At 31.6% G+C, this 14474-nt stretch overlaps 1 protein-coding gene and 1 non-coding gene across 2 annotated transcripts; one reads left to right on the top strand and one right to left on the bottom strand.

Moving 5' to 3' along the window:
• Positions 1–1535: 1535 nt before the first annotated feature.
• On the bottom strand, positions 1536–1642 carry LOC115703307 (small nucleolar RNA R71). Its single transcript, XR_004009083.1, has one exon. It is a non-coding gene; the product is annotated as a small nucleolar RNA R71 (small nucleolar RNA).
• A 1033-nt stretch (positions 1643–2675) lies between these two features.
• On the top strand, positions 2676–3695 carry LOC115724938 (uncharacterized). The gene has a single exon (XM_030654317.2). It carries the CDS (start codon positions 2676–2678, stop codon positions 3693–3695), a length of 1020 nt encoding a protein of 339 aa, XP_030510177.2.
• The last annotated feature ends 10779 nt before the right edge of the window (positions 3696–14474 follow it).

The following is a 14474-nucleotide window of genomic DNA, read 5'->3' as shown; positions in this document are numbered from 1 at the left end:
TCTTTTGCTCTCCTCTTCCATTTTGTATCATTTTCTAGTCTTTGATATTCTCTTTAGCTCCATGAATATGTTAATTTCTGGTTTTAGGCTTTTAATTTCAAACATGAACTGAGATCTTTGAGATTTGGGTGGTTATGAACCCTTGTATGAACTAGTGCTTTGATTTGCAATGGTTGAAGTAATCCTATCTTTGTTCAATTAGATGTGATGAAATGTTGATTGAATGTTAATTTTTGGCCAGATTTAACATTTAGTAAGCTAGATCTTACTTGGAAAAGTAAGACATAGATGAACCCATTTAATTGATGTATGATTTTTACTACTCGTTTAGGTATTAATTAGTAGTAAAATAGGCATATTTTGCTACCTTGCTTAACTAAAGATTTGATGCTATATTAGACTGTTTGTGACCTGATTTAGCGTAGGAATACATTGTTGAGGTTATGGATGGTATACTGCAGGTTTTGGAAAAAGCTTGCTGGTTTTTCTTGAAATTTGTTAACTCTGACAGGATTCCTAAGTCATTGCTGTATCAACTGGAACATACCAGGGGGAATTTAACCACCCAAGTCTATTTTCTAAATCTGAAATTATCACAACTTTAATCACTTTTGGCTTCTTAATTTTAGTTTATTTAGCTTAAAATATTATTTCTCAACTCTAGAACTAAGGTTAAGAATTTTTCTCTTGAATTGATTAGTTATTTTGCTTTCTTTTTATTTGAAAATTTTGAATTACTTTTAGTTAATTTTGCATTATTTAGTGTAAAAGTTCCTGTGGATACGAACCTTGATTACTTATCATTGTATTACTTGTTTGTGATTGTGTACACTTGTGGCAATTATAAATCAATATAATTTTCACAACAAGTTTTTGGCGCCGTTGCCGGGGACTTTAAGTTCTAAATTCTGTTTTATCAACTAATTGACATTCTATTTGTATGTTTTTTGATCTTGCTGGTTTGTTATTTGAAATCTCAGGTATCTATAGTGTATGAACCAACAAGAGGACTTTGAAATTGCTCCAATTGACCCCAAGATTGAACGCACATTTCAAAGAAGAAGAATGGTTCAAAAGGCTAAGGGCCGAGACATCATGGCTAAAAATCTTGATGATGATGGGATTGCCCAACAGATGGTTAATCCCATCATATTAGCAGACGACCGAGCAAGGGCTATACGAAAATATGTTGCCCCATGTTTAATGAGCTCAACCCAGGTATTGTGAGGCTTGAAATACAAGCACAACAATTTAAGCTCAAGCCAGTGATGTTTCAAATGCTCCAAACCGTGGGGCAGTTCAACGGGATGCCAACTGAGGATCCTAACCTCCATCTCTATTCATTCTAGGAGGTGAACAATTATTTTAAGATCCAAGGAGTGAGTGAAGAGGTGCTAAGGCTAAAGTTATTCCCATTCTCGCTACGAGACCGAGCTAGGTCATGGCTCAACACTTTGCCTCCTGATTCTGTCACTAAATGGAATGATCTTGCTAAAAAGTTTCTCCGAAAATATTTTCCTCCTACTAGAAATGCAAAATTTAGAAGTGAGATCATGTCTTTTCAGAAGGTTAAAGATGAATCTACAAGTGATGCGTGTGAGAGGTTTAAGGAACTTTTGCGAAAGTGTCCACATCATGGAATTTCACATTGTATACAGATGGAGACTTTTTATAATGGCTCAAATGTAGCTTCTTGAATGGTGTTAGATGCATCAGCCAATGGTGCTATTTTGTCCAAGTCTTACTACGAAGCATTTGAGATTTTGGAGACCATTGCAAGTAACAACTACCAATGGTTCAACACAAGAGCTCCAACAAGTAGAAAAGTGGCGGGGGTCCTTGAAGTAGATGCACTAACGGCTTTGACAGCTCAAATGGCTTCCATGATGAATGTTTTGAAGAATTTGAGCATTGGAAACTCTAAGAATAATCAGCCAGCGGCTGCCATTGAAAGTGAGGATGTCTTATGTGTGTTTTGTGGAGAAGGACATGTGTTTGAGAAGTGTCCTTCTAATTTGGAGTCTGTTTGTTACATGGGATATTAGAATTTTAACAGAAACAATGGGGCATTATCAAATTCTTATAATCAAGCATGGAAGAATCATCCTAATTTTTCTTAGGGGGGTCAAGGAGTAAGCTCAAGTACCACACCAGCCCAAGGAAGACAAGCATATCCACTAGGTTTTTAACAACAGTCGCGACATTCACAACATGCTCAAAACTCCCAACTGAGTTCTTTTGAGAGTTTAATGCCAGATTATATGGCCAAAAATGATGCAGTGATACAAAGCCAGGCAGCCTCTCTTCGAAACCTTGAGTTGCAGCTGGGACATTTGGCCAATGAATTAAAAGCTAGGCCGCAAGGTTCCTTGCCTAGTGACAGGGAAAATCCAAGGAGGGATGGGAAGGAACAATGCAAAGCCATTTATCTAAGAAGTGGCAAGCATCTGAAAAATTATAAGGAGGAAATAAAGGGTAGTGGGGAGCCCACTTCAATCCAAATCGACGAAAAATTGAGTAACAAAACTGCCCAGGAAGTTGCTGAAACTAGCCCAGTTGATACAGGAAAGGGCCAGCAACCTGCAAGTCAGTAATCTGCACCAGTAAATTCAGGTCCAAAACCACCCCTTCCATTTCTCCAGAGATTTCGAAAATAGCAGCAAGATGGGCAATTCATGAACTTTTTAGATGTGTTGAAGCAGCTCCATATCAATATTTCCTTGGTAAAAGCGTTGGAGCAAATGCCTAATTATGTCAAGTTCTTAAAAGATATTTTGACGAAGAAAAGGAGGTTAGGAGACTTTGAAACTGTAGCTCTCACCGATGGATGCAATGCCATGTTAAAAAGCGAGATTCCACCGAAGTTGAAAGATCCTGGTAGTTTTGCAATTCCTTGTTCTATTGGGGGATGGGATGTTGGAAGAACCTTATGTGATTTGGGTTCAAGCATCAGCCTCATGCCTATGTCGATCTTTAAGAAGTTGGGTATTGGTGAAACACGACCTACAACTGTTACATTGCAGCTTGCTGATAGGTCAATGGCCCATCCCGAAGGAAATATAGAAGATGTACTAGTACAGGTTGACAAGTTCATTTTTCTAGTCGACTTCATCATCCTAGACTATGAAGCTGATAGAGAAGTGCCTATTATAATTGGTCGGCCATTCCTTGCTACCGGGAGAACTCTGATTGATGTGCAAAATGGGGAGCTCACTATGAAGGTGAATGACCAAAAAGTCACCTTTAATGTGTTCAATAATATGAGATTTCTGAATGAGATAGAAGAATGTTTCCGTCTAAGTGTGATCGACTCTATTGTGACTGAAAGAATTTACAAGGAAGTTTGGGAAGATGAGAAGTTGATAAGTTCTCTTTATGAGCTTGAAGACTTGAGTGAAGATGAAGAAACCCAAGTTTCTTGGGTGGAGCTAGTACAACCTGTCCCTAAATTCAAGAGGCCCTTTGAATCTTTAGAGTTGAAGGAAAGTAATTTTAAGCCTCCAAAACCCTCCATCCAAGAACCACCAAAGTTGGAGTTGAAACCCTTGCCAATTCATCTAAAGTATGCTTATTTGGGGGAGAATGAAATGCTGTCAGTTATTATAGCAGCAGGCTTGGAAGTTGAAGATGAAGGTGCCTTGCTAGAGGTGTTAAAAAGCATAAGAAAGCAATCAGGTGGACTATGGCTGACATAAGAGGTATTAGCCCAACGATTTACACGCACAATATACTCTTAGAAGCTGGTTGTAGTAATTATGTTGAGCATCAGTGAAGGTTTAATCCTGTCATGAAGGAAGTGGTGCGAAAAGAAGTGATCAAGTGGCTAGATTATTGTATTGTGTACCCAAACTCGGATAGTTCATGGGTTAGTTCTGTTCAATGAGTGCCTAAGAAAGGAGGAGTGTGTTGGAAATATTTTACGAGGATATAGATTTACTACCATCTATGTTTCATTAAAATCTTAATATGAATTCTAAAACAATGAAATTAAACACATATAAAGTTTAGGAAACCTTACATTGGGTGCAGCATGATATAATCACTCCTTCCGTTCAGATCTCTAGCCCTTGATTCCTTTCTGTATCAGAGCATCACCAAGATCTGAACCTGGATCTCTTTCTCTCCTTCCTTGATGCTGATTCTCCTTCTTGTTGATTGGATTCTTCACAATCTTCCACACTATGATTGAGATACCACTTGATGTGTGTGGGCACTCACTCATTCGCTCAAGGTTCGAAAATTTAGAGAAGAGCAGAGAAGAAGAGGGTGGCGGCTATGGTATAGAATAGGAGGCTCAAATTTTATCTGACAGAGTTAAGTGTGAATGTGAGCCATCACTATCTATTTATAGGTAACCACCTAGGTTTAGGTTAGATTTATTTGGCATTAAAATAATGAAAAAATAAATGGTAAATTTCATTAAGTGTGGCCGGCCATGGATAGGATAATGGGCTCCACTTCCAATTTTGCCATTTTGTCATTTTTCCAACCCATTTTCTTAAAAACGTCAATTTTCCAATTTTACCACTTAAATGCCAATTCTAATTATTTGATAACTAAAAATTAATTATTAAATAATATTGTCATTTAATATTTTTATTAATTAGACATATAAAGTCTCTTAATTAATAAATAAAACCTAGAATCTCTTTTCTTCACAATTATGCCCTTGCTTAGTGAAAATTCATAAAGTAGACATAGTCTACCTTTAGAATTATAATTGATTAACTAAAATCAATTAACTGAGTCTTACAAGCAGTATGGTCTAACTTATTAATTCCTTATTGAATCCACACTTAGAACTTGGAATTGCACTCTCAGTCATGTAGAACGCTCTATATGTTCCACGATATAGATACGCTATTAATTATCCATTGTTATAATCCTAATTTGATCAATGACCCTCTAATAGATGATCTACATTGAATAGGGACTAAATTACCGTTACACCTTCAATGTATTTTATCCTTAAAACACTTAGCTCCGTATAAATGATATTTCAGTGAAGTGAATTGAGATCTCAACCATTTGTCTCTGTTTAGCCAACCTCGAAGGATATCATCCTTTCACTTCTAAATTCCTATAGAAGTTATAGATCCATATTTATGTTAGCGCTCCCACTCAATTATACTATCATGTTCCCAAAATGTACGTATCACCCTGACCCAAAAGTAGGCTTAACTAACAAATCAAAGAACCTGTATAATACTCTTGAGATCGAACCTAATCATATCAGGATTGAGATCATTTGATATAGGATCAACAGGTTATATTGAATTGAATAAATATTACGGTAAATTTTAACATATCTAATCAAAGTTCAATATCGGTCCCTTCCGATGTATACTCCATACATCCGATACTGGTAAAGTTTGCCAATGCCCTGGAAAGGACATAACACTTATCCAAGGTGTAAGAATACCTATCGCTGATTATCATGCTAGTCTAAATCCAGTAAATTGACAAATCAGGGAATAAACTTTTGAACATATAATCAAGATTATATTTCACTGTGCTGACAACACTATAATCATTAGCAAAAATATATGTTCTGGACTTAAATAGAATTTATACATTATATATATAATCAAGAAATAAATCATGTGAACCATGCAACATAAAATGTTATTTCTGATCTTTATTAGTAAATCTGATTATATTAAAATGGGTTTTATTTAGGGCACAAAACCCAACAAACCCTCACTTGCACTAATATAAAACAAAAGGTGCATTTCAAATAATCTCAACACCTTGATATACAAATCAAGTTTAGTAGTAATATACTCCTCGTAATAGGATCTGACAGGTTGTATTAAACACAACCTTTTCTCCACCATTACTCTTCTTTAATCACAAAATCCTTGATATTGTGAAATTCCTCTCTATATGTCTTCTCTCTTGGGATACTGGATTCTATACTTTCGGCAACTACTTTTTGGTTAATCAGGAAGTAACACTAGTAGTTAAGAAATGTTGGAACGGTGCCAAAAATGTATAAAACTTTCCTTAGACTGAATAAGTACCTTTCCTGCAACTTTAACATTCAGTCTCTCTCTGGTAGACTTAGAGATTTCAGATAGGTTTTTACACTTCTCCAAAATCACTACTCCACCCCCAGAGTTAATACCATCTTATCAGCAGACTTTCTAGCACAAAGGCAAGTCTAGAAATCTGATGTGGTGTAGTCTAAGAGTATTAAATACACCCTTATCGACTAACATATAATTCCTCTTCTTAATCTTAAGATTTATTTGATTATCTTCCAATGTTCCTTTCTTGGATTAATCTGATACCTACTCATTACTCCCACTCAATAGCAGGTGTCTGGTGTAAGGCATACTAAAGCATATCTGAGACCTCTCACTGTTGATTGAAGGAATTCTTTCATGGCCTTATCTTTTCTGGAATAGTTGAGACTTTTCCTTAGATAAATAAAATCTATGCCTAGAAGTCGAGAAACTTCTATAGATTGCCATTAAAAAGAAAATGCTTCAGCATCTTACTAAAGTGAGCTGCTTGCACTAGAGTAAGTAATTAACGAGGTATACAATAAGCCATAGGTTTAGATAAACTCAAACCTTTAATACTAGGAACAGGAAGTTTTGTTAAGTCCATTGAATAGACTTATTAATGAAAATTTCCTTTCATGTCCTTGTAATAGAAAACTTTAGGTTACTCCATGTGAATGGATTAAACCATAGTTTTCTTGGCTTTCCTTCTTAGTTTCTTATTTTTGACAATCCATTACTTGTTTAAACTCACAATGGATTTTAATCACTAGTGTCTTCCAAGTCATAAGAAGGTGAGTTCCTAGAAACCCTCCCACTACGACAAGGTACCATGAATTATGTCTAAGAAAACTAAATGGTATTGACCTCTTCGGTTGTGTCAAGACAACAAAGGCAGTGGGATCATCATATGTAGAATAAGATGATAACACACTTTTGGAATCAAGAAAAAAATATCTCCTTTATTTGCTACTTTATTTTCAGACTTATTCATTTTCTTAGAAAACTAGTATTTGTTTAAACAAACACTTTCTTATCTAATGACTATGGGATACTCCACCCCTAATCACTTAGAATAGCTAACAAACATGCAAACCATGGTTAACAGTTCTAGCTTTTCTTAAGATTTCGATTAGGTCGTCCATGACTCTAGTAATGATTTACACTAAGTACACAACCATTCCATCATTCTGAAATTTTCCTTTCACTAGGGTATTATATTAGAAGGACTTAGGCAACGACTAGTAACTAATCATCAATATGCAAATCGAATTTCTGGGAAGGTAAGTTTTGATATAATTAAAAAATCAACTTAATGATCTTTGAATTTCATATCTACTAACTATTTCTCCACCCCTATCAGTTCGCAAGATGTTTAACCACTTATCTTAATGGTTTATCACCATTGCTAGAAATTCATGAAACTTTTCAAACATTTCAAATTTCTTTTGCATAAGGTAAAATCTAGAGTGATCATATTAAGAATATAATGAAAAACTCATATCCACCCCTGAATGTACATCCATCTGTGAATGAGATGAACTTACTTTCAGTGGATTTAGGGATATTAACTCTTTGCAGAGATTGATCTTGTCAAAACTACTATGAACAAGATACAAATGCCATAGATTTAGAAAATGTGGTTGTAGTCTTTTGATGACTTGATTTAGTTACATCAAAGAGTTCTTAGAATAGTGCAAGTGGATCCTGGTCACAGAATACTAAACTCACATTCCATACTAACATACAGTTTGAATCCATTGATAGAAAATGGTTATTGAAACACTTGTGAAAGTGTAATGTATTGTATTCTTGAAATAGAGATATAAAATCTTTATTTGGAATCTAAAATTTAAAGTCAAAGACTTAAATTATACCAAATATTCATGAGTATCTTCTATCTTGGACCACCACTACTAATCTAACTTTAAGTCTAATTTGCCTAAACAAGTAGGAGATTTCTAAGATTGAGGATTTATATCATTTTGGAATAGAATTTCGGGAATATAATCATAAGTGCCATTTAATTTCTTAAGAGAAAATAGAATGACATTATATGATTTATAAACCATTTATCTAATGATATATTATTGAGCTAATTTGAAATGAATAAGCTAAGAGGAATTAGGATAATTTTGTATTTAAATAAGAATCCAATGATGCTTCGATAAGCGAGAGTCAAAGTTATTCTTATTTATATAATCTTCTTGTTTCATATTATAAATACTAGTCTAAGGTGTCATCAATTGATGAACAGCTAGATGTTGCATTTAGAATATTTATCTATCGAGATCTAACACTATTATGTTTGTCTAATGGTTGACAATCCATTAGGGATTTGTCCCATTAGAACAACAAACCAAGTTAGACCAACAATGAAGATTCGAAATTAAACTACAATTAATAACAGAAAATAACATGGTTCAATATAAATTCACACACAATTCAGAAATTATTAAACATATAGCAAGTAGGAATGACAAGCGAAAATACTAAAACATACAATCCTAAATAATTTCCAAGGTCTTCAACAAACTGATATCAGTGTCCCGTTTAGGCGAGAGTCAGTGATACCATCCATTGAATAGATTTGTCAGCTCATCTAAAATGATAAACATTCTAGCAACCTTTTATTCGATCAAGATCAGAATCCAGCGTTGTCCCGTTTAGGCGAGAGTCAAGGCTATTCTATCTTATGAGCTTCCATCATTGTTTCATACTTTTGTAAGTCTTATACAGTCGCTACCATTAGGGTGATCAATACTAATATAAAACACTTACAAAAATACTTATCTTTCGAGATTCTACGGCGCTAACTTGCTAATCAACGTTCCTACGTTAGGGATGATTACTCACTAAAACAATAGCTATGTAAATCCAACAATGGAGATCGAATATCCTAATAATAAAGCTCATTATTAAAAGTGTATTTTCTTCTAATATTTATTTTAATCAATTTATTTTAAATATATATTTATTTAATTAAAGTTTCCAATTTAGAATGAAAAATTCTAAATATAAAGTTTAATTTAATATTTATAAAATTATACTTAGATGGATATGAAAATAAAATGAATTATTTCCATCTTAGTAATAATTTCTAATAAATATTTAGAAAATTATTCAATTTAAGTTGTTTCAAAAATTAATTTAACTTAATTTACAACTCAAATTTAATTTTCTATAAATATATATTGCGTTTCAAAAAATTGAAGTATTTAAGAATACAATTTTCGAAATTGCTTGTTAAAATAAAATAAAAATAAATCCTGGAAAAAAAATTATTCTAATTTTATGTTGGCCCAAAATTAATTTACAACAAAAAATATAATTTTCCTATTTAATTAAGTATTAAAGAAAAATATCAAATATTTAAGTATCATGATGAAAACTTAAATATTATTTTTCTATTTAATTAAATATCATTAGAAAAATACTTCAAGCAAAAAAACAGATAATATCTATCTAGACTTTCATTGACTAATTAATTCCATTTATAATTATAATATATTTTAGTTCATTTATTTTAATTAATCATTAAATGAAAAAAATCATTGATTTAAGTTGGTTCAAAATTAATTAAAATAAATAATTAATTTACAACTTTAATCTATTTTTCAAGATAAATTCAAAAATATCTTGCATAATTAATAAAAAATATATATATATTTAAAAATTATTCAAATTTAAGCTGTTCTGAAATTTTAAAAAAAAATTTCAACTTAAAATAATTTTCTATTTAATTAAATATCATGAAAATAACAACATTTAAATATCATGATGAAAACTAACTTAGATATTTAATTTTCAATTTAATTAAATGTATTAAACTCAAGAAATAAATAATTAAGTATAGAGGAGACTTAATTATTAATTCTAGTTTAATACTAGGAAAAATATACTTAACTTAGATTATACCAAAATTAATTATTAAACAATTAATTTCACAATCTATGATATTTTCCTAATTTAATATTAGAAAATATAATTAGTACTAGAAATAACTATCTAGAATAGATTTCAATAACAAAGTGTTTTTCTAAAATTTGAAAAAGTATCTAATTTAAGTTGTTATATAAAAAAAATATCCAACTTAAATATTTTTCAAATAAAATTTAATTAAATATTAAAATTAAGTTGTAACCACCTAATTTGAAAAATATTCCATTTTAAGTTGATTTAGATTTTAAAAAATATCAACTTAAAAAATATCTTAAGAATCTTCAATAACCAATTCCTAGAATTCCTCAACTTAATTTTGAAATTCAAAAGATATTCAATTTTAAGTTGATAAATAAAATTAGTTAGAAATAACTAATTTATAACTTAAATAGGTATATTTAATGAAATAATTTAAATAAGCTTCAGAAAGAATCTAGTTAGTTATAATTCTATATTTAATTAAATTCAAGAAAAATACAGATAGTTTATCTCGAAATAATTTCATTAACCTAAGAGTGTTTTTCTAACAATTAACTTTAAAATATTAAAATGAAAAATAAATTTCATATATTTTAAAAATTAATTATGTTGCTAATCAATTTTATTAGGTTAAACTGATTTAATTAACCTAGTACAGTTATCCAAATCAGGCAAATGGGACTTCACAGTTGGGGTAGTTCATGTGAGGGAAGCTGGGTTCAGTATGTCGTACCCACTTCTATTGGCCCCCAACTCTCACACAAGGCCCAAAAGAGAAGAATTTAACCTTAAAAATGAACAACTGTTATTAATTGAATAGACCCAAAAGCTAAATGGGCCTAAATAAAATCTATCATAGTGTGACATTTTATTTAGCAACAACCTATATGCATCTAAACATAAAGTAAACATAGAGGCTCAGACAGGCACACAGATTTGGATGGATCCTATCATGTTACCAGGTCATACACAGATGAAAGAAGAATGTAAAATTTACCTGTTATAAATTATTTACTTGACCTATTGACAATTAAACCATGGGTTAAAATCAGATCATTGGATCTGTCAACAAGTTAACCGTGGCAATTTAGATCAAGCAATAATAGGTTTTATAAAACTTACAAATAAGCTAAAACACATACTCTGCAACAAGTTGAATTTGAATAGTTGGATGTAGGATTTATTTAATAAAATTTCGAAAAAAATAAATAATAAAAAAAATGTTTTTCGTTTTTTTTTTAAAAAAATTAAATAAAAAATTTAAAATTAAAACCTACAATTTTGAAAAAAATTAGGTTTCAACTAACCTGAATATCATTTCAAAAATATGCTAACCATCTTTTAAATTTTCATGTTATTTTATAAATTAAATATTCAATAAAATAGAATGATAATAAATATCTTTTCTGATTTTATAATTTAATTTAAATAAAAAAAATAACAAGATTTAAAAGTTAGCAAAATATCATGATTATAGTAATCTTATTTTAAATTTAAATAAGGTCAAAAAAATTTAAAAAATAGAATAATTTTTTTTAAAAAAAATTAATATCTGACCTTAAATTTAAAAATCAGAAAAAATAATCAAATTTAAAAATAAGATAAAAAATTAAGCAAAAAGATAGATTTTTACCTATTTTCAAGTTCAAATTACACTAATATCTCAAATTAATTTTAAAAATTCAAATTAATTTTAAAAATTCAAATTAATTTATTTCTGATAATTAGATTTGAAATGTGAAAAGTAAAAATCAAAATACAAAACTACACAAAAAATAGGAAGTTAATTCCATGAAAAAGCATGAAAAATTTGAAAAATTGGAAAAAATAGCATGTGGTATGGACAGTATGCATGCATACTGTCCGCGCGCGCATGGGTTGGCATCTGGCGGAGATATCTCGGCGCTGGAGGCTGCAAGCAGCCATTTGGCGCTCGCATGGGGCCATCTTTAGACAGCGTCGCCTGTCCTAACCGAGAGAACTCGGACAAGGCGTGTCTGAATGTGCACTCGTCCGAGGAAAATGCGGTGATCCGCGCGTGTGGGGGTTGATGCACCCCTAATATTTTCCGATTTTCAAAAATTCATAACTAATTCAAATAAAATCGAAATTAAGTTCTCTAAAAAAGTGAATTGCTTAATTTTTTCCAAACTATCCAATAAAAATAATTCCAGAAACAAAAATTCAATTATTTTTTATAAAATGTCACAAACATCAATCAATCATCATAAAACACACTGATCAACATGAAACCATCCAAATCAACACATATCATCGTTTTAATTCATATTTCATGAAAGTAAATCATTACCATAGCTCTGAGGCCAGTTGTTTGAAATATTTTTCCAGGATCTAGATTTACTACCATGTATGTTTCATTAACATCCTAATATGAATTCTAAAACAATGAAATTAAACACATATAAAGTTTAGGAAACCTTACATTGGGTGCAGCGGAATATAATGACTCCTTCCATTTAGATCTCTAGCCCTGGATTCCTTTCTGTAGCAGAGCATCACCAAGATCTGAACCTGGATCTCTTTCTCTCATTCCTTGATGCTGATTCTCCTTCTTGTTGATTGGATTCTTCACAATCTTCTACACTATGATTGAGATACCACTTGATGTGTGTGGGCACTCACTCATTCACTCAAGGTTCGAAAATTTAGAGAAGAAAAGAGAAGAAGAGGGTGGCAGCTATGGTATAGAATAGGAGGCTCAACTTTCATCTGACAGAGTTAAATGTGAATGTGAGCCATCACTATCTATTTATAGGTAACCACCTAGGTTTAGGTTAGATTTATTTGGCATTAAAATAATGAAAAAATAAATTGTAAATTTCATTAAGTGTGGCCGGCCATGGATAGGATAATGGGCCCCACTTGCAATTTTGCCATTTTGTAATTTTTTCCACCCCATTTTCTCAAAAACGCCAATTTTCCAATTTCACCACTTAAATGCCAATTCTAATTATTTAATAACTAAAAATTAATTATTAAATAATATTTTCATTTAATATTTTTATTAATTAGACAAATAAAGTCTCTTAATTAATAAATAAAACCTAGAATCTCTTTTCTTCACAATTATGCCCTTGCTTAGTGAAAATTCATAAAGTGGACATAGTCTACCTTTAGAATTATAATTGATTAATTAAAATCAATTAACTGAGTCTTACAAGCAGTATGGTCTCAACTAGTATGGGGACCATGGGCCTATATAACCGAGCTTCCAATAAGCTGAACTAAATTTACCAAGTAAATTCCCTAACTTATTAATTCCTTATTGAATCCACACTTAGAACTTGGAATTGCACTCTCAATCATATAGAACGCTCTATATGTTCCACGATATAGATACACTATTAATTATCTGTTGTTATAATCTTAATTTGATCAATGACCCTCTAATAGATGATCTACATTGAATAGGGACTAAATTACCGTTACACCTTCAATGTATTTTATCCTTAAAACACTTAGCTCCGTATAAATGATATTTCAGCGAAGTGAAATGAGATCTCAACCATTTATCTCTGTTTAGCCAAGCTTGAAGGATATCATCGTTTCACTTCTTAATTCCTATAAAAGTTATAGATTCCATATTTATGTTAGCGCTCGCACTCAATGTTACTATCATGTTCCTAAAATGTACATATCACCCTGACCCAAAAGTAGGCTTAACTAACAAATCGAAGAATATGTATAACACTCTTGAGATCGAACCTAATCATATCAGGATTAAGATCATTTGATCTAGGATCAACATGTGTTATTGAATTGAATAGATATTACGGTAAATTTTAACATATCTAATCAAAGTTCAATATCGGCCCCTTCCGATGTATACTCCATACATCCGATACTTGGTAAACTTTGCCAATGCCCTGGAAAGGACATAACACCTATCCAAGGTGTAAGAATACCTATCGCTGATTATCATGCCAGTTTAAATCCAGTGAACTAACAAATCAGGGAATAAACTTTGAAACATATAATCAAGATTGTATTCCACTATGCTGACAACACTATAATCATTAACAAAAATATATGTTCTGGACTTAAATAGAATTTATACATTATATATATAATCATGAAATAAATCATGTGAACCATGCAACATAAAATATTATTTCTGATCTTTTTATTAGTAAATCTGATTATATTGAAATGGGTTTTATTTAGGGCACAAAACCCAACAGAGTCACAGCTGTGGCTAATGAGAACAATGAGTTGATTCCTACTCGAACCGTGAATGGTTAGAGGGTGTGCATGGACTATCAGAAGCTAAACAATGCTACTCGGAAGGATCATTTCCTGCTGCCATTTATTGACCAAATGTTGGATCGTTTGGCAGGAAAAAAGTTTTATTGCTTTCTTGACAGATATTCGGGTTACAATCAGATTTCTATAGCACCGGAAGACCAAGAAAAAACCACCTTCACTTGTCCATATGGCAGGTTTTCCTTTAGGAGGATGCCATTTGGATTATGTAATGCTCCCGCTACTTTCCAAAGCTATGATTTTATCGAATATGTCTGAGAG

Source organism: Cannabis sativa, chromosome X (assembly GCF_029168945.1).
Source record: "Cannabis sativa cultivar Pink pepper isolate KNU-18-1 chromosome X, ASM2916894v1, whole genome shotgun sequence".
NCBI lineage: Eukaryota > Viridiplantae > Streptophyta > Magnoliopsida > Rosales > Cannabaceae > Cannabis > Cannabis sativa.
This window is presented reverse-complemented; position numbering and strand designations above follow the sequence as displayed.

Bases quoted from the DNA above. Each gene is read 5' to 3' on its own strand.
- LOC115724938 (XM_030654317.2), top strand. From the start codon at position 2,676: ATGAACTTTTTAGATGTGTTGAAGCAGCTCCATATCAATATTTCCTTG.